This window comes from Sciurus vulgaris (genome assembly GCF_902686455.1).
Source record: "Sciurus vulgaris genome assembly, chromosome: 2".
Lineage (NCBI taxonomy): Eukaryota > Metazoa > Chordata > Mammalia > Rodentia > Sciuridae > Sciurus > Sciurus vulgaris.
In genome coordinates this window covers 70466825-70491977 of record NC_136462.1, presented here as the reverse complement: position 1 = coordinate 70491977, position 25153 = coordinate 70466825, and the positions used below count along the sequence as shown (strand labels likewise).

At 38.0% G+C, this 25153-nt stretch overlaps 2 protein-coding genes and 1 long non-coding RNA gene across 3 annotated transcripts in view; all 3 read right to left on the bottom strand.

Moving 5' to 3' along the window:
• HECTD1 (HECT domain E3 ubiquitin protein ligase 1) overlaps positions 1-16765 on the bottom strand; it is a 90158-nt gene extending 73393 nt beyond the window's left edge. The window contains 2 exon segments of the mRNA XM_079127242.1: positions 15049-15209; positions 16626-16765. Of these exon segments, the coding sequence (XP_078983368.1) occupies positions 15049-15188 (140 nt within the window). The 5' untranslated portion in view covers positions 15189-15209; positions 16626-16765.
• On the bottom strand, positions 10942-15040 carry LOC306654034. The gene is made up of 2 exons (XR_013761871.1): positions 13352-15040; positions 10942-11314 (listed from the first exon to the last, which is right to left on the bottom strand). It is a non-coding gene; the product is annotated as an uncharacterized lncRNA (long non-coding RNA).
• On the bottom strand, positions 16245-23487 carry LOC306653641 (uncharacterized protein; the record flags this gene model as incomplete). Its single annotated transcript, XM_079126652.1, has 3 exons — positions 17232-23487; positions 16607-16794; positions 16245-16377 (listed from the first exon to the last, which is right to left on the bottom strand). The coding sequence occupies exons 1-3, from the start codon at positions 17676-17678 to the stop codon at positions 16245-16247; spliced, it is 768 nt and encodes a 255-aa protein (XP_078982778.1). The 5' UTR covers positions 17679-23487.
• Between the last annotated feature and the right edge of the window lie 1666 nt (positions 23488-25153).

Below are 25153 nucleotides of genomic sequence, written 5' to 3'. Positions count from 1 at the left end.
CTCACTAAGTTGCTTATTCTGGCTTTAAACTTGTGATCCTCCTGCCTCAGCTTCCTGAGTCACTGGGATTACAGGCATGTGCCACCACTCCTAGCAGAAATCTACAAACCTTAAGAGTTATTGCAAATTTACTCATCTATGAAAATTGCCTCATTTTGATTAAAGCGTTGTGAACTGTTGGCCTACACAATGTATTTTCAGATTAGATAAGGCAAGGAAATGTATTTTAAGAAACCTATAATATAAGCACATTCCAAACATTATCTATATAGAAGAGATAATGTCAACCTAAAGATTCTGGAAAAAGACCAAACACCATAAACATCTTGTGATCCATGATCAAAGAACTGAGTTCACCAGGCTGACATCAACGTTATTTCCACACACCTTCTCATGCCACCCCTCAAAAGTTTCCTTTTAAAAGAACAGCCAGAGACCCCAAAAGCACTTCTCACTCTTGAGATAATCTGTATTCTGATCTGACAGTGTGACTTTACCTTTCACTTTCTAATAAAACTCTGCATCTTTGCTAAAACATGATGCATCTTAGATTCTTTTCTCCAACATGTCAAGAGTATGGAAGGTTCAAGCAGAGGTTTCCTCTGCCTCTGAAGAGACCTCCTCAGACCCCCCTTATGATGACATTGGGAGCTGAAAGATGTGGGAGCAAACTTGGAGAGAAAAGAACTAGAAAGGGATTCCTGATACAAACCCCAAGTTCATCTCCATGATGCATTTATGAAGGATGGGTCTAAAAAACAAACAAGCAGCCACACTTCACAAAGACTTTGAGAACCAAACTACAATATAATCCACCACACAAGACCTAGACTAAATCATGAGTTACAAACAGAGTAGACCCAAACAGTACAGCAAAGGCTTTAAAAACTGAAATTACATTGAAACTATTACCCACAAAGATTAAGAACTAGCAGTCTAAATATGACTAGGTTGATCACATATTAAAACAATAAACATTCTCCAGAGGATTTCTATAAAACCAAGTTTCATAATATAATATTCCAAATGTCTAGAATTAAATTCAAAATGACCTGAAACATAAAGGATCAAAAAAATCTGACCACATCAAAGAAAAGATAGTCAACAGATACAAGCCAAAGACAATTCAGATACAAGAATTATCACATAAGACTTTAAATAAAAAATAACTGTCCTACATGAGATAAATGTTATCATGAGATAACATTTTCATGAAAAATAAAGTATGAAAAATAATCAGACAAAAATTAAAGAAAAAATACAGAGGATGGATGGGGAAGTAATTCAGTAGTAGAGTACTCACATAGGATGTGTTAGACCCTACATTAGATCCTCAACTCCACAAAAACAAATGAAATATACAGTTCATGAGAAAAAAAAAAAAAAACTAACAGCTGGTCTCAAAATCAGAATTAAGATGATAGATAAGAAACTTGAAAACAGATCAGTATAAATTAGCCAAACTTAAGAACATAGGGAAAAAGATGGAAGGTGAGGGACAGGAAGGAATAGTCTCAGGGAACTGAAGGAAAATATCCAAAGTCTAACATTTATGCCACTGAAGTCTCAGAAAGAAAGGAGAAAAACAATGGTACACGAAATACACTGAAAAAGAAACTTCCCAAATTTGGTGAAAGACATATATACACTGATTCAAAAAGTTCATCACTTATCACAAGATAAATTTAAAAACAATCATTCACAGACCAAACATAAACTGTAAAAACCAAAAGTATAGAAAAAAGTTTTGAAAGCAGAGTGAGGAAGAACAACACACATAAGGAAAATAAATTCATTAGAAAACATAAAGGCCAGAAGGTAGTAGAACAGTATCTTTAAAATGCTGAAGTCAACTGCAACCCCAGAATTCTGTATCTAGCACAAAGAATATACAGCATGAAAAATAATATAGCACAGGCTGGGGCTGGGGCTCAGTGGTAGAGCACTTGCCTGGCATGTGTGAGGCACTGGGTTCAATTCTCAGTACTGCATATAAATAAATGAATAAAATAAAAGTCATCAAAAAAAGTTTCTCTTTAAAAAAATTAATAAAAAGCGCTGGGATATAGCTCTGTGAGTGGTATAGTACCCTGGGTTAAAAAACCTAGTACTGTAAAACATTTTTAAAGAGAAAAAACCCAACCCAACAATATGCTGCCTTCAAGAAACTAATATATAAAATGATACAGACTGGAAAAAGATGTACCATGTAAACACCATCAAAAGAAAACTGGAATTAGGTGTGATGGCACATGTTTATAATTCCAGCAACTTGGAAGGATTGAAGCAGGAAGATCACAAATTTGAGGACAACTTAAGAAAGCCCCTGTCTCAAAATAAAATATAAAAGGGCTGGGGCATGGCTCAATAGTAAAATGCCCCAGGCTTTAAATCTCACAAATAAAATCAAAATGAAAAAATAAAGCCAGACATAGTGGCACACACCTGTAATCTCAGCAACTCAGAAGGCTGAGGCAGGAGGATCACAAGTTTGAGGCCGTTCTGGACAATTTAGCAAGACACAGTTTCAAAGTAAGAAATAAAAAGGACTGGGGATGTGGCTCAACGGTAGAGTGCCCTTGGGTTCAACTGCCTACATATCACAGAAGAAAGATGAAGTATGTGTATTTACATTAGACAAAGTAGAACTTAGAATAAGGAAAATTACCAGATGTATTAACATGTGTGAGAGTCCTGGGTTCAAAGCCTAGCATCAAAAAACAAAATATAAAGAGAGAAACATTACATAATGATAAAAATGGTCAATCCACTAAAAAGACATAGCAATCCAAAATATACCTAATGGGGTTTCAAAATACACAAAGTAAAACCTGAGAAAACAGAAAAGAGCAACAGACAAATCCAAAATAATGCTAGACTTCAACACACTTTTCTCAGTTACCCAAAGAATGAATACAAGATCAATAAGGATTTAGACCTGAACAACACTATCAATTTGATCCATTTGACACAGGAAATTCCACCCAGAAACAGAATACACAATTTTCTTGTGTATGTGTACCATTTTGCTTTACCAAAACCAGTCCATATAGCATGGGTCATAAAATAATCTTTAAATAAGTGAAATTATATCAAGTATGTTCTCTAATGATAATAGAATTAAGCTAGTTATCAGTAAAAGAAAAATATCTGGGTCTGGGGATGTAGCTCATTGGTAGAGCATTGCCTAGTATATACAACACGAAGTTCAACCCCAACGCCACAAAAAAAAATTAAAAATTAAAAAAAAAATCTGGAAAGTTCCCAAATTATCTTGTGATTTAAGTAACATACTTCTAAATAACCAAAGGGTAAAAAAGAAAGCTTTAGGGCTGGGGATATAGCTCAGTTGGTAGAGTGCTTGCCTCACAAGCGCAAGGCCCTGGGTTCAATCCCTAGCACTGCAAAAAAAAAAAATTAATAATAATAATAATAATAATAATAATAATGTTAAAGTTATACATTTATGACAAAATCTTATATATGATTGCAGTTATTCAGAATTTTAAGCTTGCTATTTATCTCTTATATTCTACGTGGAAATTATTTGTATATAATAAACTCAGTATTAATGATACTGATTTACAAATCCAAAATTAGCCTAATTAGGAAACTTTAAGATTACTCAGTCTTTAGAGAATTTCTGGCAGAAAAATCAACCGCAAAAATGAGATTACAGGCAGTGACACATGCCTGTAATCCCAGTGACTCTGGAGACTAAGGCAGGGGAACTCAAGTTCAAAGCCAGCCTTAGCAATTTAGTGAGACCCTGTCTCAATATATTTAAAAAAAAGAGGTTGAAAATGTAGTTGAGTGGTAGAGTGTCCCAGTTCAATCCCAACACCACAACAAAGTCCAGGAAAGAGATTAAGTATCTGTTTTTTTTTTTTTTAGTATTTTTTTAGCTGTAGATAGACACAATATCTTTTACTTATTTTTTATGTGGTGCTGAGGATCGAACCCAGCACCTCACACAGGATAGGCAAGAGCTCTATCACTGAACCACACCCCAGACAGAGATTTAAGAATCTTCAACCAGGTGCCATGGCATGTGCCTGTAATCCCAGCAGCTCAGAAGGCTGAGGCTGGAGGATCCTAAGTTCAAAGCCAGCCTCGGCAATTAAGCGAGGCACTAAGCAACTCAGCAAGACCGTTTCTAAATAAAATATTTAAAAAGGGCTGGGGATGTGGCTCAGTGGCCAAGTACCCCTGTTCGTTTCCCAGTACCAAAAAACAAAAACTTCAGAGGACTCCAATAGGCACTGTTTTCCAAAATTATATCTACAGCACTTTGTCACTTCCAAAATGATATCAGAATCTCTCTGATGAAAGTGGAGCTAAGTATCTCTAATAAAAACAACAACAAAGAATTAAAAGTTTCGTGAGGTTCCAAAGAGAACCAATTTCCCTGGGCCCAAGAATATCTTCTGTACTTCAACTACCATTTTTTTTTTTTTCCAGATATCACCTGGACTTAGGCCAAGATTTCACAAGACTGAAAATAAGTTGAAGAAATTTGGTTTTTGGTTTTCTGTCTTTGCAGTACTGGGGATTGTACCAAGGGCCCTCTACCACTGAACTATGCCCCCAGCCCTTTTTTACTTTATTTTGAGACAAGATCTACCTAAGTTGCCCAGGCTGGCCTCAAACCTACAATCCTCCTCTCCCTTGGAACCCCCTACTAGTTGCTGGGTTTATAGGTGTGCACCACTGAACCCAGCTTAACTTCGTTTGTTTTTGTTTGTTTTGTTTTAAATAAAGGGCATGATCTTTACTAGAGATAGTTTATTGAATACAATATGTAAATGGGACACTATTAAAAAACTAAAATACATTTTATTGGAAAAAAAATCTGGTTGCTTGAGGATAGTAATTATTTTGATAATCTCAATTTTTATTCCATTTTTTTGTCTCTGCTCAGTCCCGACTTTCTCTGTATTGCTAAACTAAAACAAATCCTGCTTTAGCATTTAAAAATGATTATTTTCCTCTCAAACAAAAAAGGATAACATATATATCAAGTTCAATTCCAATATATAAAACTCGCTTTTTTCCAATTAAAACACACACCAAACCTAACAATTCATTCAACACCTATCTACTGAATGTTTTTTCCTGTTAAGTACTCTAGGTATTGGGGACAGGACATAAAGATAAGTAAGATACAGGGTAGGAGTTTTTTTTTGGGGGGGGGCAGGCATGCATAAACTGGGGATTGAAGCCAGGGGTGCTTTAATCACTGAGTTACATTCCCAGTCTCCCTGACTTTTTTTTTTTTTTTTTTTGAGACAGGATCTCCTTAAAATGATAAAACTAGCCTCAAACTTGTGGTTCTCCTGCCTCAGCCTCCAGAGTCACTGGAATTATAGGCATTGTACAACCATGACCACCCAGTGCTGGACTTTTTAAAGACTGAAAAGTCTAATGACGCAGACAACAACTATGCAAAGTATATACACAAATTGCTCTAAGACATGATGTTGTATTTATACAGAAAAATGCAGGAGTTAAGAACTTATCTCCAGAAAAATGCAGGAGCTGGGGTTGTGGCTCAGTGGTAGAGTGCTTGCCTCACATATGTGAGGCACTGGGTTCGATTCTCAGTACCACATATAAAGAAATGAATAAAGGTCCATCAACAACTAAAAAAAATTTTAAATTTTAAAAAAGAATGTATCTTTGGGGGAAAAAAAAAGAATCTATCTCCATAAACTTTTCCTGTTGAGACTAGAACAGAGTCTTAGTTTTTACACTTTTTAGGGGACACTTTGGCAATCTTAACAAAAACTCCCTGAAGTTCATCATCTACAAACTTCCCAGAGTCCCAGGTTAAGAAATTTGATAGAGAACATTGCTCATTGTAAGCACTTCCCTCTGCTGTCCATTGAAAAGAAGCAAATACACAGTTGTTCTTTACAGAAATTAATTTAACTTTTCAGAATTATGTGTATTTGATTTATTAATGAACACTCCCTATCTAGGGGACAATCAGCTGGCAGGGCTAATCAACAAATGTAATTTCATTTTCCTATTACTCTGTAATTCAGTAGAAGAAAATAGGAATGAGAATCGAAAGGCAGGTATATTAATGCAAGAAGGGTAGGGAGCTGGACATGGTGGCCCATGCCTATAATCCCAGTAGCTAGGAAGGCTGAGGTAGGAGGATCACAAATTCGAAGCCAGCTTCAGTAACTTAGCAGGTCTCTGTCTCAAAATAAAAAAATATAAAAAGGGCTGAGGATGTGGCTCAGTAGTTAAGCACCCCTGGGTTCAATCTCTGATGCAAAAAAATAAAATAAAGAAGGGTAGTGGGAATAGGGAAAGTACATATTATGACTGTTTCTACTATAGGAGAAGAATCCAACACTCTTCTTCCTATATACTCCCCAGTTTCATGATTCCAAAAATGTTTCGCACAGGTACTTCAGACATAAGTAGAAAACAGGTCCATCATAAAGAATTTCTTGCTGGGCATAGTGGCACTCGCCTGTTACCCCAGGAACTGGGGAGATTAAGGTAAGAGGATCCCGAGTTCAAATTAAGTCTCAGAAATTTAGTGAGCCCCTCTCTCAAAACAAAAAATAAAAACAAAAAAGGGGCTGCGGATATGGCTCAATGTTCAAACACCCCCAGGTTCAATCCCAGGTACCAAAAAATAAAAAAATCTCTTCAACTCACTCAATCATCTGGGTATTAGCTATTTGTATGCCAGGCGCCATGCTTAGGAATAAAGAAAAAAAGATGAGGTCAGAGTTCAGTGAAGAACACATTAAGTATAGTCAAGTGGCAGTCAGATATATGTATGTGATTGAAGTGGGGCGGGTCTCTGAAGGCATTTAAATTTGACCCATTAAGTAAGGAACCCAAAAGGACTTGTAGAGGGGAGTAATATAATCAAATCAATGTTTTATGACTAACTCTGGTTAGTTAGTTTAGAGAAAGGGTATCTGATATGAAGCCTCTAGCACTACATGAGCATATTCATTTCCCCACACCAATCCTACATAATACTATTCTTTTTAATCTCCTAGTTAAGGGAGAAAATAAAAATTATGAAACAAACCTCTTCAACTTTTTACTGTCACACCTAACCTCTTCACCTTCCCTTTGTTTCAACGAAGGGGATATGCCTCTTTCTACAAAAACATCTTTTTCCCATACCAGTGGATCAGAGTTTTGCTGCTCGATGGAAGATTTTCAGACCAACTTCTCCATTATCTGGGGGCATATTAGGAATGCAGAATTATCAGTCTCCAAACCAGACCAACTGAATCAGAATGTGGATTTTAACAGAAGCCCCTCATTAGACACATTAAAGTTTAAGAAGTACTCCTCTAGACAAATGCAAATCTTTCCCAGTTTTTCAGTATCTTTATACTCTGGGTTGTTCATTCTAGTTCTCTGACCTTTAAAAAGAAAAAGTCCCACGCTTCTTTTCTAATATATCTCAAAAAGTTTTCTACCATCCTATCTCCATTTCTTCATGTCCCACTCACTCCTCAACCCACTGAAATCTACCTCTCACTGCCAGCCCACTCGGCTCTCATCAAAATCAGTAACCTCGAGAATGTCCCTAAAATCCAAAGAACACCTTTCAGTCTTCACCCTATTTGACCTCTTACTAGTATTCAACACAACTCCCTTTTCTCTTCTCCAATCACTTTCTTTCCTGCATTGACATGTGCCCTGATTGTGCAAAGGCAAGGTAGCTAAAACTGTGGTGCAGTAGCATTATAACTAATTACTAGTAACTGTACTCTTCAGTGCCAAGAACTGGCATGGAAAAAAAAATCTAGTTTCAGAGAAAAACCTCGAATCAACAAAATTATTAATTTTTATAAAATCTCAACTCTTAAACATATACCTTTTTGGCATTCTACTTAAGAAAATTAAAAGTAAACACAAAGCACTTCTGCAAACCAAGGAACAATGTCTGTGTGAAGGAAAAGAGCTAAAGTAGCAGCTTTTTTCTTACGTTATTTTTACTTGAAACAACTATGATTATTCAGACTTAGGTATCTGACAAACATTTTCTCAAAAATTAATGAAGTATGCCTTTCATTTCAAGTAAAACATCTGATAGCATTTGTTGCCAGTGACAACATTCAAGGTTTCAAACAAAAAATCTAACGGGGAAATATATTTGCCACCAAGAGCATAAAGTATCCCAAGAGTTTACCAGGCAAGATCAACCAACAATCATGGTTACAAATATGAGTTTTTGATACCAAAGAATAACATATGCCAACACTTGGAATATCTGTATAATTTGGTGGGACCAATATTTTCCACATGACCAATCAATTTTACAAAATTAAAAACGAGGCCAGGCGTGGTGGTACACGCCTGTAATTCTAGTGACTTGGGAGAGAGAGGCAGGAGGATCACAAGTTTGCAACTTAGTGAGCCAGCAATTTATCAAGACCCTCTTTCAAAATAAAAAAGGCTGGGATGTGGCTCAGTGATTAAGCACCCCTAAAAAAAAATTAAATATGGATAACACATCCACTCTAAGTATAAAACAGATCAACAGATTTCAATGTAAGAGAGCACAAAAAAGTTCATTGATATATCAGAATCCACATTATAATTAAAACTTAAGCAACTACCACCTGTTGCATTTTGGTATGGTATCAGAGAATACCAATAATTATGTAAAAATTTTTTTTATAATTCCAAATACATCTGTAGAGAAAGATTTTTTCATGCATTTCAAAACAATGTAATGCAATGTACTAAATGCAGAAGCAAATAATGAGAATCCAGTTATCTTTAAGGCAGATGCTAAAGAGTTTTGCACAAATTAATGCATGCCACTCTTCTCCCAAATATTCAGATTTTTTTTGGAAGTAGTTACTTTCACAAAATTATGTTTGTTAACATGTATGGGGTTTATATTTTTACATAAATTAATAATCTGTTAAATTTTCCCAGATTAAATTTGAACCTGAGATAGTAGTAGACACAGTCAACATAAACAAAAGTTCTTCAGGGTCCACAGTAATTTTTGAGAGCCTAAAGAAGTCCTGAGACAAACAAGTTTAAGAATTATAGTCCTACTAGAGATGCAGTTCAATAGGAGAGCACTTATCCAGCATGCACAAGACCCTGGATTCAATTCCCACCCCAAAAAAGAATCACTGCCCTAGTCCTCAATCGAATTTCATGACCACAATTAACTTCCACAAGTCCTTGACTGAAAATTCTTCTTTAATTCAGGCCTCACTTCCAATTTCCAGACTCACTTATAAAACCACTGAGATGCCTCAAACACACTTTATGCCGAACATGTCCAATTCCAAATGCATGACTGCAGTCCCTCAGAACATGATCTTATAGTATTTTCTCAGTGAACAGCACATCAACCACTGTCCATGACCTTTTTTCTTACTTTTTCATACACAATCAAAAACTTTTTACCTTTTAAATATTTCTCAAATCTATCCATTTCATTCTACTTTTAATACAACAATCCCTTTTACTGGTTCACAGTCTGGTTCAAGTCTACAAGCACCCGTTCTTTGTTTCTAACTTCTCCCTCCCACCCCCACATCAGCCCCGTTTCTTCTCACCAGGGCAAGTAATTTTTTTTTTATTCTTTTTTTTTTTTTTTTTTTTAAAACCCAGAGGTACTTAACCACTGAACAACATCCCCATTCACCTCCTCCCCAATTTTTTTTAAGACAGGGTCCCACTAAGTTGCTGAGGCTGCCCTCAAACTTGCCATCCTTCTGCCTCAACCTCCCTAGTTGCTGGGATTACAGATGTGCACATGTCCAGTTACATACTATTTTGAAAAGACAGATTTAAGCCAGGCATGGTGGCACATGCCTGTAATCCCAGAAACTTGGGAGGTTGAGGCAAGAGGATCCCAAGTTCAAAGTCAGCCTCAGCAACTCAGTGAGGCCCTAAGCAACTGAGCAAGAACCTGTCTCTAAATGGAAAAAAAAAAAGTGGGGGATGTGGCTCACTGGTTAAACACCCTGGGTTCAATCCCCAGTACCTTAATAAGAAAAATTTAAAAATTTAAAAAATTTTTAAAAGATTTAAGGGCCTAAGGGCTAGGGATATAGCTCAGTGGCAGTGTGCTTACCTAACACATGGAAGGTCCTGAGTTCAATTCCAAGCTCCCAGCCCCCAAAAATAACAGAACAAGAGAGTTAATCACATGTTCTGCTCACTTATAATACTTCCATGCCCTCCCAATGTTCTTAAAATAAAAGCAAAAGCATACACAAAAAAATCTGCTGAATCTTGACCCTACCCTTTTAGGGCAAACCCTTCCTGCTTTCTCCAAGTTCCTCAATTATCCCTCTTATCTCCTATACATCCTTCTGATTTCTAGGAAAAGCCATTTTCTCAAAAACTACTCTAGCTTAGGCATGGTGGTGCGCACCTATAATCCTTGCAGATTAAGAGGCTGAGGCAAGAGGATTGCAAGTTCAAAGTCAGCCTCAGCAACTGAGTGAGGCCCTAAGCAACTTAGCAAGATCCTGTTTCAAAGTAAAAAATAAGGGTTGGGAATATAACTCAGTTAGTAGGGTGCTTGCCTCACATGCACAAGGCCCTGGGTTCAATCCCCAGCACCACAAAAAAAAATAAATAAATAAAATAAAAAATAAATAAAAGGTTGGGGAAATGGCTCAGTGGTTAAGAATCCCTGAGTTCAATTCCTAGTACAATAATAAAAAATAAAAAAATAAAAAACTCACTCTGACTACTCCCAACTCTCCAGGACCTGACCCTGCTACATGCTGTCACAACAACCTAAACTTTTATTTCATAGCATTTATCACAGTTTGCAACCACAACGGTTTCTATAATTATTTAAAATCTGTTAGGCACCATAAGGGCAGAGCTGTATCTGTTCTGGTACATCTAACATAAAGTAGGAAGACAATTTAGAAGATTAAAGAACTTCTCACTATTACAGTTGTATGTGTGTAAACATACAACAGGAGATTTTTAACACTGTGTTCAACAGCTTTGGAATCCAGACTCAAGAAAGACTTTCTTGGAATACATTTCAAAGGATACACTAGAAAATGACTACTGATAGTTTTCTCTGGTGAAGGAAAACAAGTAACCAGAAGACTAGAAAAATGAAAAATACTTTGTTGTGCATCCTTTTGTGTACTTGAAATGAAGTAAAATTATTATTTTTTTAAATGGAGACTTCTAGTACCTAAAAGCACTATCCCTAATATTCCATTTCCTAAATCTGAGAAAATCTTGAATTCCTAGAAGGCACATTTTGAAATTATGTTATCTGAAAATTTGGGAGCAGGATTTACAAATGCCCAAGATTTATTTACTTAACAATACATATAATGAACACCTATTTTGATGTAAATTCAAAAGTACTCATTAGCTAATAATTCATTTTACACTTTTGAGTCCAATGATGTATCACAAATGAAAGCAAAAACAAACTTTGACCCATTTTCTTTCTGGAGCATTACCTCAATAAATTCAAGCATGAATAAGGATTGCAGCTTCGCAGAAAATTACATTCCTTAATTTAAAAAAGACCATCAAAACTGGTACCAAGTGCTTGGTGCAGTGGCGCATACCTGTAATGCCAGCAACTCCAGAGGCTGAGGCAGCTACAGCAAAAGCAAGGCCCTAAGCGACTCAGTAAGACCCTGTCTCTAAATAAAATACAAAATTGGGCTGGGGATGGAACTCAGCAAGACCCAGTCTCAAAATTAAAAATAGAAGGGACTGGGCTTGGGATATTGCTCAGTTGGTAGAGTACCTGCCTCACAAACACAAGGCCCAGCAGCACCAAAAAAAAAAAAAAAAAAAAGGGACTGGGCATGTGGCTCAATGGTTAAGCACACCTGGGTTCAACCCCCGTAACCCCCAGCCAAAAAAAAAAAAAAAAAAACTGGTACCAGAAAAAAAAAAAATGGAGAGCCATGAACAATACTAAGTTAAGGAGAAAAAACACACACACACAAAAACTTATGTGAACAGCACTGTCAGGCTTTTCACATGTATTATTCCACTTAATTTTCACAAAACCCCCACAAAGGTAAGGAAGCAAGTTTGAAAGGCAATACACAATTTTTCAGCAGTAAAACTGAATGAACCCAGGTCTATCCCATTGCAAAGGTCATTGTTGCTATATACCACCTGTCTTTCCTAGCTAAAGACGTATACTTAACACAAGCCATATACTTAACACAAGCTAACCAAGCAAAAATGTATCTGAATATATGAGCATCTTTTGCTTTATTAGACAAAACTAAGCTACCTGCCTTATGAAATCAAATTGATATGGATTTTCAGCAATATTCAAAATAAGAGTATCATCCTGCTTTTTTCACCTGCCTTATTTATTCCTATTCAAAAGAATTTTAAGACTCTCCAAAAATCTATCAGTTTCAAAGAATAAAGTGCCAAAATAAATTTTAAATTAGATATGTATCAATAATAATATCAGTGGGTAGCCCGCTTTACTTAAAACATTTTTCACATACTGGTACATGCCTGTCATTCTTAGAAGGCTAAGGGAGGAGGATCTGGAGTTTGAGTCCAGCCTAGGCAACAAAGCAAAACCCCATCTCAAAAATAAACAAAAATGAGGGAAAAAAAAAAAAAAGGAACCAAGACAATTTTTCCATGTAGCAAGAAGATATTGCTGCAGAATAATAAAAGCAAACTACAGTTAAAAAACTAAACTGTCACCAGGCACGGTAGCACACACCTGTAATCCCAGTGGCTCAGGAGGCTGAGGAAGGAGGACTGCAAGTTCAAAGATAGCCTCATCCGCTTAGCAAGGCCCTAGGCAACTCACAGACCCTGTCTCTGAACAAAATACAAAAAAGGTCTGGGGATATAACTCAGTGGATAAGCCTACCTGAGTTCAATACCGGATAACAAAACAAAACAAAACGAAAAACATACTGAATATGAACAGAGTATGAAAAAAAAAAACAGAAAAAGTAATATAGTTATTATGTTTGGATGGATGGATGAATTTTAGTTTTAAAAAATTACCTGTAAAAAATACCTTCAAATACAATAACTTCTTTTAGGGGGTGGGGGAACTAGGGATTTAACCAGGATCCCTTTACCACTGAACTAAACCCCTAGTCTTTTTTATTTTTCATTTTGAGACAAGGACTTGCTAAATTGCTAAGGGTCTCACTAAATCAATGTGGCTGACCTTGAACTTGCAATCCTCCTACCTCAGCCTCCCGAGTGGCTAGAATTACAGACATGCATCAACCACCCCCAGCCCATGTAAGATTTTTAAAAATACGTCTAATGAATACATACCTCTAATGGAATATACATATATACTCAAAACTCTAGTTTTCTAGAGAATAACAGTTTCATCAACTAGCAAAGAAAGCTCTTTTCTTCTGGAAAATACCCTACTTAAAAAAACCTTTTAAAAAGGAAAGAAGAAAGATATCTGTGGAACTTTGCTCTGTTTTCTGCTACAAAATGTGAATAGTTCAAAGAGTAAAAATCTTTTGTAATGGTTGCTGTTTCAGGAATAAGCTGGATATTCAATGTTTTGGGAAAGCTTTGAGTCTCAAAATTGATAATCGGGAAAGTATTTTATTTGTTTAATGTATCCCTGCTGTTTTTTGTTTTTGGAGGGAATACCAGAGGCACTTAACTACTGAACCACATCCCCAGCCCCTTTTTGTATTTTGTTCAGAGACAGGGTCTTGCTAAGTTGCATAGAACCTCATTAAGTTGCTGAGGCTGGCTTTGAATTTGCAATCCTCCTGCTTCAGCCTACAAATCTGCTGAGATTATAGGCATGAGCCACCACAGCTGGCCCCTGTTCTGATTTTAAAACTCCAAATTTTGTTTTAAAAAAAAAAAAAAAAAAAACCTCTATTTTTCTATAAATCCTGCCAAAACAGGTGTTAACAGGGGGTGAAATTTTTCTTATGTGTTCAAAAGTTCTCTGAACAAAAGCTAGTTAAAATAAATTGACCACTAACTGATTTTCATTTTTTAAATTTTTTTAATCAAAATAATATTCCTTTAACAATATTTACAACCCATAATTATTTTAGATTCAAAAGAGAAAATAATTAAAGATATGATGTCAGGACTGGATAGGTAGCTCAATAGTAGAGAACTTACCTAGCATGCAAGAGGCCCTGGGTTCAATCCCCAGAATCGCAAAAAATTTAAAAAATAACAATACTTCAATTTAACAAGAAATGTAGTCTTTATTCCCACCTCAAAGACATTAATATAATTACTCCAAATTTTAGGTCAATATCTCAAACATTTTCTACTAAATACCTTAGAATGACATTAAAACAAAGAAACATCAGAGTTTTTTTACTTATTATTAAAATTCAGAACTGTAAATACAAATTTAACTGTAAAAAACAGCATGTTCAACACTCAGAAAAATGGTTTATCTGGCTAGCCCAGCACCCATTATGTAAAAGGAAAAACATGGCTTTAATGGTCCATCTACTAATGAATTGTCTTTTACATTTTTGAAGACATTCTGCTACAGACTCTGAATAAAACTGTTTAAACTCTCCAAACTTTAAAATGTTTTTATTACTCCAAAAATATGCTATATGTTTAAAACTTAATTTATGCCTTCCCCAAATGAAATTTATAAACAAATAATTTGTATGAACAAAAGTACATCGTCAAATGACTTTACACCAATGAAGAAATGGGCAGCTCAAAACATGTTCTTTATCATTTCTCTTATTCTGTCAGTTTTCTTGGTACAAAAATAGCTCTAAAGATAAATATTTGTATTCTCCCAAGTTTATGACATTTTTTAAATGAATCAACTGAGCTATCAGTTAATATTAGTATTCCCAATTCCCATTTGTTTAAGTTATTTGCATAATAATAATCGTTACCACAGTAACTATAATCCTCACCTACCACTTTTTATTTCTCAAGAGTGTAAAAACAAAGTCGCAGAAATTTGTAAAATGTTTTAAAACTCCTAGAAGTTTCCATCCAAACTGAAGTCAAATGGCTGAAAAAAAGATTTCACTACAGCAACCCCAAAGGAAGATGATGAAGGAATGTACTTACGTTTCAAAACAACGATCCACGTTGTCTGACATCAAAAGCAGCATGCATAGCTGTTCAAGGGCTATTAGTTGCATGTCCCTTTCATCTCCCTGTCCCATCTGTAGCCATTCCAGCAATGTATCCGGATCCACATCTGCCATGTTTTTTTAAAAGCCTCTTTGCTTAAATTAAAAAAAAGGGGGGGGGTCATTTAAATGTCCAGGACTGATCAGCTTAAGTTGAATTATTTTTCTTTTACATCTACTAAAATCAAATCTTCCTGGTATTTTTCGAGGAATTAAAAAACTCCTACATAAGTTTGGATACAGTGCTTACGGCAGTTTTCAACTTTTCCTTATTCCTCGAGTTTAATATTCAGATATACTAAACAAAAACCAGTTTTGCATAAGGATATAAGCTGATTAGGTTGCCGCTTAACTAGAAACCAGAGCTGACCCTGTCAAAGACGGTCAAACAAGCTTTGGATCCCACTACTGCCATCAGTAGTTCTGTGCCAAAAGGCAAAGAACACCTCCAAAAATTCTTTTTTTTTCCCCAGCAAACTTCTCCCCCCATTTTCCACCCAAATCTGATCTTCAGATAAGGACCAGACCCAGTACTTTAAAGAAGTCTTCTAAGCGTTTTGATCCAATGCCCTTTCAAAACTGAGTTCTACTTTAAAATTACCTCCAATTTCACAAATTCTGCTAACTTCTCAATTTAATTATTCTTATTTTTAAAGATACCCAAATACAAACGATAACTACATACAAAATCTACTTATGAATAAAAAACTGTTAGGAATTTTAGTCGTCTTGGCAATTGTTCTTAAAAAGTTCAAAAGAAATGCTAAAAGTAAATGCAATGAACTAACAGGTTACGAATCTGAATATAGGCCAATCTATGGCCCTCTTACTCCATCCCAAGATAGGGCAACTGGTTAAAAAAAAAAAAAATTTTTTTTTTTTTTTTTTTTTCCAGAAACAACCCCAACAGGCAAGCCATTACAAAAGCTCCTCGTAAGCGACAGCTTTATGTCCCACATAATCCGGCTGCGGCTGGGGGAACTGGGAACCAAGTGGTGAGTCGCGGTGGACACCCAACGGCGGCGACCACCAGGGCTGACCCAACATCCCTGGCCAGGAAGAGCCTGGCGCCGAGAGGCGCTAGCACTAAACACGACTAAGTTAGCTACCTGTGTCTAGGAGGGGGAAGTTCTAGAGGAGAGGCAGCAAGCCTGCGTGCTCAGGAGGAGGCCGCCGAGCTCCGCAGGGCGGCGGGTCTCCCCAGAGCGGCGCCGGAACTCGGAGGCCTGGCGGGACTTCCCTGGTCGCCGCCGGGTGGCGGACCCTTCTCAAGGGCAAGGAGAGCTCGACGTGGGTTCCTGAGTAGGCCAGTCGGGCCCCGCCGCCGGCATGGTCAGAGCAGGGGAACAAAGGGGCCAAGCCGGGGAGTAGGCAGCAGCCCAGTCGACCTCACCCGGGGCCAGGGTCCCGCTCCTCGCCCGCCGCTGGGCGTCCGCGATCCTGGTCCCAGGCCTAGGCTGGCCCTCCGGACGGCCAGAAGCGCTCCCGCCTACCCTTCGCGCAGATTCTTACCCCGGCTGGTCCTCCTAAACCGCTCCGGTCCAGCTCCAGGAAGGCCGCGGACAGAGCCAGGCCCGACCGCGGCTCTCGAGTTCCCAGGAAGCCGCAGGCCGCGCAGGTCGAGCCGGGCAGGCGGCACAGGAAAAGCCGCTTCTCGTCCCTCCCCTTCCTCCGCGGGGACCTGGTGACAGGGAAGGGAGAGGTTCCCCTGAGCGGCGGCAGCCAGAGCAGGTTCAGTCCCCGGCACGCGGCTCCTCAGGCCCTGCAATTCAGAGGAAGGCCCGCGCAGTGCTGCCGGCGGCTGTGGCGGGGGGAGGCCGCGTCCATCGCGATCCGGGAGGGGGAAGGGTGGAGGGTCGAGCGAGTGCCGGGCGAGGAAGCTGCCGAGGGCAGGCGAGCCCGGAGGAGGCGGAGCGAATCTGCCCAGCCGGCGGCGACCCCACGAGCCGCCACCTGGGGCGCTGCGGAGGGGCCAACGGGGGCGCCGGGCTGCCCGGTGCTCTCACCCCGCGGCCTCGGCTGTCTTCTGTGGCTCTCCTATGGTCCGCCCTGGCACCCTTCTCCCTTCGCTGTCAATCTGAGCGCGCCCCAGCACCCCGCGCACACTCGTGCACGCACGTTCGCCTTGCTTTGCACGGTGTCTAGCACTTCGCGTGCTCCTGCCGTAGGCCCCCGCGTAGTCCGGCAGGGCTGCGGCCCAACCCGTCCCCGCCGCGGCTCCCGCTCAAGCGACCCGCACCCGGCCAGGAGCTTCCCTGGCCCCGCCACCCGTCCCCGCTCACGGAAGTGCGTCGCGTGAGGAAAAGCGCCTCCCCTTGGTCCTGGGAGGCAAACCGCCCTGCGGTTCTCCAGAAAGAAAACCTTTCTCACAACCCTGGTAAATAGGTATTTTATTACCGAGTATGTTATTTTCTTCATTTGACAGATGAGAGAACTGAGGGGCTCCAAGAAAGCGAGAATTGAGGCCCGATGGCGTCCCCAGTAAGCAGCAGCACTGAGGTGGACTTTCGTCTCCATTTCCTGTGGCTTGTGGTCATAAGGTACTTCCATGGTTATTTCAAACATTTCACACGCATTGAAAATAAAATATTCCTGCCTCTAGGACGCATTTGGAGAAATTTTTGGATGTAGTTAACTGTATAAAGCTTTTTTTTAAAATCAAGAAATAGGGGGCTGGGTTTGTGGCTCAGTGGTGTGAAGCACTGGGTTCAATTCTCAGCACCACATACAAATAAATAAAATAAAGGTCCGTCAAAGACTAAAAAAAATTTTTTTCTAATCAAGAAATAAATTCTCTTTATTTGTGAGATAAGTAAAACTATGCTAGAGCCCTACTGTACTCTTACTTTTTAGTCTTTTAAACAAAAAAAAAAGTATATTTCTCAGTAGTATTTGAGATATAATCCCTTAAGCAATCAGAAGAGCTGCAATGTATGCTTAAAGAAACAGTATTTTGGAAATAAGCAATTAAGATAGATAGCTATCTGTTCCTGTCGCATTGCACAGGTGATAGTCCCCTAGATCTACTGACAAATAGAATCAGGGGAACTATCTTGACACAATTACCACACATTAGAATAATTATTTAGAAGTCATGATTGTGAGTTGGAGAAAAAAATCTACAAAGCAGGAAGTGGCATGCATTTCTTCTGGACCTTGAAGAATGGTTTCAGTGTGTACACTGAAAAGATGGGAGAAGAATACAAGCAAAGCCTTTTCTGTTGGTATTCTGAGGAAAAGGATCCATGTCCCCAGTATTAGAACCGATATTAAGCAACCAAGGGAGATAAAAGTTTTGGCTCTAGTACCAATGTGAATGCAGAAATTAGGCTGCACTAAGCAACAAGTTCTGGACTAGAATACTGGAAAAATTAGTTTTAGGAGGATTTGTATGGCAAGAGTGTCCAGAATGGCTAAAAGGAACTACTTAAACAAGGAGATTAGCTGGAAGGTTGCTGAAATACTCTACAGTTAAAAAAAGGAAGTTCCAATTATTGGAGAATGGAGAAATACAACTGAAAATTATTTTAAAAGAATATGTATTAGACTTAAATGATGAACTTTATTTTTTTCTTTATGGTATCAAGAACTGAACCTAGGGTCTCTGTACCACTGAACTACATCCCTAGCCCTTTTTATTTTTTATTTTGAAACAAGGTCTCCCTAAATTGCCAAAGCTGGCCTTGAACTTTCTCTCCTCCTGACTCTGCCTCTCAAGTTCCTGGGATTATAGGCTTTCATTACCTTGCTTGGCAAATGATTAATTTTTTTAACTCCTTACTTGCAGAGGGGACCTGGAAGCTAGGAAAATGACAATTTAGTAACAGAAAGTAGAAAAATTAGGAAGACTAACCTAAGTCCCTTAATTAATTTTTATAAATGCTGTTTTCCTCTATTCTCATACCATCTCTACCTGCACAAGCAATTTCCTGCTCCAAAGATTAATAACTATAGTGTACTTTAAATAAGCCTTATCAAAAGAATGCTGTGACTTTTGGTGTGCTTTTTAAAGAATTCATTATGATTTTTTTTCTTTTTTTCTTTTTTTTTTTTTTTTTTTTTGGTGCTAGTGATTGAACCCAGTGCCTTGCTCATATGTTCTACCATTGAGCTACATCCCCAGCCCATATTACTATTTTAAATTCAAACATGAAAAAAATTCAAACATAAGACCCCAGAACAAGAATATTAAAGAAAAGGAGTACTGTTCCAAAGAAAACAAAAGATCCAGATGAAATTAACTGACCATACTTGAATACTTGTCCTAAAAAACCAGGAAGTGTTTACATGCTAATACTTCACCTTGATGCCAAAAATCTTAAGAATTGTGACTATTTACAATTGCTCTGTACCAGGCACAGTGTAAGGCCCAGGAGATCACAGACCTCATCCTCAGCAGACTGTAAAAAGTCTACCGAAAGATAGATAAAAACATCCCCTATCTCCTTTCTCATAGTGCTTATTACATATTAGATATACTGGGAACGTGAGGAGGTAATGGCATCTTGAAAGACTTCAAAAATGACATGACTGGTGAAGTATCACATGCCTATTAGCCCAGCAACTCAGGAGGCTGAGGCAGGAGGATTGCAAGTTGAAAACCAGTCTGGGCAGTTTACCAAGAACTTGTCTCAAAAAAAAAAAAAAATGTTTTTAAAGGGATGGGAATGTAGTTCAGTGGTAGAGCACCCCTGGGTTCAATCCCTACTACCACAAAAAAGAAAAGAAAAAAAAGATGTCTGAACTTGAACTCAGATGTTGAGGCAGAGCTGACAGGATACTAGGATGACCATATGGAGAGGCGTGGAAGTGTGCCCAGGACTCCTTCTGGGGGAAGGGAACCAACAAGCTGCCTTTTGACCTAGGCTCCACCTTCATGAAGGATCTTTAGTATGCAGACAGCGTTAGCCATCACAAGAACAAAAAGGAAGATGTTCTTTGTACAAATTTAAACACATATTTGATTGATTTATGTACTATGAATTAATTTTTAAGTAAATATTATAATTAATCTTCTGTATGATAATTATACATCATTATGTTTTATATGTATCAAAAATTTTAATTTGTTAAATATAAACATTTAAGATGTGCTACTGAAAATATCTGTTTGGGTATTTCTTCAACTTTGAGCTGGAATTGGAGTGTCCCTGCTCCCCTCAACTTCTGAGGCTCTGAGTATGAAAGAGTATGTCTATAATTTTGAAGTAGTGGGAAGGTAAATGCAATTAGAACCTAGGAGGGTATTAATGACTAGAAGAGACCCTTGAGGTTAATTTGATCCAATTTAGCAAACTGAGGTTTAAAGGGTATGAGCTTGATAACAAGACCTGTCCCTTAGTACCTATGAGACCCTGTGCAAGCCACCTAACTTCTCAGAGTTTCTCCCTTCATGTAAAATTAAGACAGTACTTAACACTCGAATTGATATTTTTCAGCAAGAGAGAAGGTACCAATTCCTGTGTCGACTATTTATTTTACATAAAAAAAAATTAGACCTGTTCTACCTTCCCGCAGACAGAAAAAAAATCAATGCAGTACTTTCTTTGTGCTATGCCCAATTTGTTACCCAGCCTCTCCTATAATATTTCCAGTGTTGGGAAATTATTGCTTCATAAGGCAATGTATTTTACTTTGATCTATGAACTGATATTGTAGCATAAGAATCAGTAGGAGAGTGACATAAGAATCAGCAGACCAATGTTTGAAATCCACTTTTCCATCTTAGAAGCTAGGTCAACTTGGAGAAGTTAACACCTCCAAACCTCAGTTTTTTCATATATAAAATGGGATAACAACAGCTACCTAATATATAGGAATAATATCGAAAGGAAATTATGTATGTGGAAAACCTATGGCAATCATTCTTGACCTTTGCTGCACATTAGATTTGCCACAGGCTTTTTTAAATTTTTATTTTATTTATCTATCTATTTATTTTGATACTGGGTATTGAACCCAGGGACAATTAACCACCAAGCCACATCCCCAACCCTTTTTACTTTTTTAAATTTTTAGACAGGGTCTCACTGAGTTGCTTAGGGTCTCACTGAGTTGTTGAGGCAGGCCTAGGACTTGTGATCCTCTTACATCAGCTTCTCCAGTTGCTGGGATTATAGGTCTGCATTACCATGTCTGGTGTGGCAAGCTTTTTTAAAATAGACTTTATTTTTTAGAGCAGTTTCAAGTTCACAGTAAGTTGACTGGAAAGTACGGGAGTGGCCTGGAGTTGTGGCCCAGTGGTAGAACGCTTGCCTAGCATGTGTGAGGTACTGGGTTCAATTCTCAGCACCCCATATAAATAAATGAATAAAATAAGTCTATCAACATCTAAAAAATATATTAAAAAAAAAAAAGAAAGTACAGGGAGTTTTCTATGCATCCTGCCTTCACACATGCATAGCCTTTGTTACAATCAACAGTGAACCTACATTGATACATCACTGTTATTCAGAGTCCATAGTATACATTAGGACTCACTGGTATTGTATATTCTATAAACTAGGATGAAAGTCATGACATGTATCCACCTTTATAGTATGGAGAATAGCTTCACTGTCCTATTTGTCTCTCTTTCCCTTTAATCTGTGTCAACCACTGATTTTTTTCTCTCTCTAGTTTTGCCTTTTTCACGGTGTCATACGGTTAGAATCATACAGTATAGATTCTTTTCAGGTTGGCTCTTTCATTTAGTAGTGTATGTTTTAAGATTCCGCCTTGTCTTTTCATGCTTGGAAGTTCATTTCTTTTGACTAATATTCCATTGTTTGAATATATCAATTTATTTATGTTTACTTACTGAAGGTCATCTTGGTTGTTTGCAAGTTTTTGTTTTTCTTTTCGTTTGGTTTGGTTTGGGTGCTGGGGTTGAACCCAAGGCTTTGTGAGTGTTAAGCAAGGGCTGTAGCACTGAGCTCCTTCCTTCCAAGTTTTTTGTTTTGTTTTTTGGGTTTTTTTAATTTGTTGGTTGTTTGGTTGGTTTTTGTTTTGGTACTGGGGATTGAACCCAGGAGCATTCTGCCACTGAACCATATCCATAACCCTTTTCTTAATTGTTTTAAATTTTGAGACAGGATCTCACTAAGTTGCTGGGGCTGGCTCAAACTTGAAGTCCTCCTGCCTCAGCCTCCCAAGTAGCTGGGATTATAGACATGCACCACCATGCCCAGCAATATTTAAGAATTTAAAACTTCAAAGTAATTTTTTTTTATTATTTGTTCTACTTAGTTATATATGACAGCAGAGTGCATTTTGATTCATTGTACACAAATGGAGTGCAACTTTTCATTTCTCTGGTTGTACACAATGTAGAATCACACCTTTCATGTAATCATACATGTACATAGGGTAATGATGTCTGTCTCATTCCATCATCTTTCCTACCCATTACCCCTTGCCCCTTCCCCTCCTCTCATTTCCCTCTACACAATCCAAAGTTCCTCTGTTCTTCCCTTACCACCCGCCCCCATTATGTATCAGCATCCACTTATCAGAGAAAACATTTGACCTTTGTTTTTTTGGAATTGGCTTATCTTGCTTAGCATGATATTCTCCAGCTCCATTCATTTACCTGCAATGCCATAATTTTATTCTTCTTTATGGCTGCATAATATTCCATTATATATATACCACTGGTTTTTTTGTCCTTTCATCTATGGAAGGGCACCTAGGTTGGTTCCACAATCTAGCTATTGTGAATTGAGCTGCTATAAACATTGATGTGACTGCATCACTGCAATATGCTGATTTTAAGTCCTTTGGGTATAGGCCGAGGAGTGGGATAGCTGGGTCAAATGGTAGTTCCATCCCAAGTTTTCTAAGGATTCTCCATACTGCTTTCCAGAGTGGCTACGCCAATTTGCAATCCCACTAACAATGTATGAGTGTACCTTTTCCCCCACATCTTCACCAACACCTATTATTGCTTATATTCTTGATAATTGCCATTCTAATTGGGGTGAGATGGAATCTTAGGGTAGTTTTGATTTTCATTTCTCTAATTACTAGAGATGTTGAACATTTTTTCATATATTTGTTGATTGATCGTATATCTTCTGTGAAGTATCTGTTCAGTTCCTTAGCCCATTTAGTGATTGGGTTATTTGTATTTTTGGTGTTAAGTTTTTTGAGTTCTTTATAAATTCTGGAGATTAGTGCTGTATCTAAAGTGCATGTGGTAAAGATTTTCTCCTACTCTGTAGGCTCTCTCTTCATGTTATTGATTGTTTTCTTTGCTGAAAAAAGCTTTTTAGTTTGAATCCATACCATTTATTGATTCTTGATTTTATTTCTTGCACTTTGGGAATCTTCTTAAGGAAGTCCAATCCTAAGATGACATGATGAAGATTTGGGCCTACTTTTTTTTCTGTTTTGTGCCGGGTCTGAAGTCTAATTCCTAGATCCTTGATCCATTTCCTCAAAGTAATTTGGTTTTTTGTTTTTTTTTTTTTTTTTGGGTGCTGGGGATTGAACCCAGGGCCTTGTGCTTGCAAGGCAAGCACTCTACCGACTGAGCTATCTCCCCAGCCCCCAAAGTAATTTGAATACTTGTATATTTACTTTGTTATAAAATAAAGTGGTAACATTATTCTGAGGGAAAGGAAATATTTTTTTAATTAGTTGTTGATATACCTTATTTAATTATTTGTATACTGTGCTGAGAATCTAACCCAATGCCTACATGCCAGACAAGCACTCTGCCACTGAGCCACAATCCCAGCCCCAGAAATATTTTTGAAATTAATTGAAAACACATGGAACTCAGCTAGGCATGGTGACACATGCCTGTAATCCCAGTGACTCAGGAGGCTGAGGCAGGAGGATCACAAGTTAGAGGCCAGCCTCAGCAATTTAGTGAAACCCTAAGAAACTTAGCAAGACCCTGTCTCAAAATGAAGTATTTTAAAAAGGGGCTGGGGGTGTGGCTCAGTAGTTAAACACTCCAGATACCAAAAGAGAAAAGAAAAAGAAACAATACGTGGAGCTTAATATATGCCAACCAACTTAAAATTAATTATTTACTTAATCCTCTAACAACTTTACAAGTGAGATAATGTAATTATCTCTTTTTTACAGAGAGGGAGACCAAGACCTGCAAAGATTAAGTAATCTGTTCAAAGTCATATATCTAGGAAACAATGAGAGACAAGCTTTGAACCCAGAAAGCCTGACTGCAGAATCTCCTATGTATTTCTGCTATCTCTTTGAGTTAAGTGATTTTTTTCCCTGATGACAAGATATAAAAAACTGTGCCGACAATGGTGGTACACACCTATAATCCCCACAATTTGGTAGGCTGAGACAGGAGAATCAAATTCAAGACCAGGCTTAGCAGTGTAGCAAGGCTGTAAGCAACTTGGTGAGACCCTGTCTCAAAATAAAAAAGCTTGAGGATATTACTCAGTGGTAACTCACCCCTGGGTTCAATCCAGTACCCAAAAAAAAAAAAAAAAAAAAAAGAAAGAAAAGAAAAGAAAAAAAAAAAAGGAAGGAAGAGCACACTATGAGGAATTGAGCCTACGGAAATTATAGTATGAGTGCAAGAAAATAAATATAGCAGGATGCTTTTTGCAATATTTTTGTACTCATAAAATATTGAAAACAACCTATATGTCCAGTCAATGGCAGAGTGAACAAATGAAGTACAGGACATTTGTCAATTCATTTAGTTGTTTAAAAAAAAAAAACTGACTTAGAAAAATGACAATATCTTAAAACTAGAATAGAAAGTTGCAGAATCATAAGCACTTTAAAATTCCATCTTAAAACTATACTGGCCCGCCCTGGGGGCACACACCTATAATCGCAGTGGCTCAGGTGGCTGAGGCAGGAGGATCAAAAGTTCAAAGCCAACCTCAACAAATTAGCAAGGCCCTAAGCAACTTAGTGAGACAGTGAGACCCTGTCTCAAAATGAAAAAATGAAAAGGACTGGGGATGTGGCTTAGTGATTAAGTGCCCCTGGGTTTAATACTTGTACCAAAAAAAAAAAGAGAGAGAGAGAGAGGAAGAGAAATCTGTGTGTGTGTGTGTGTGTGTGTG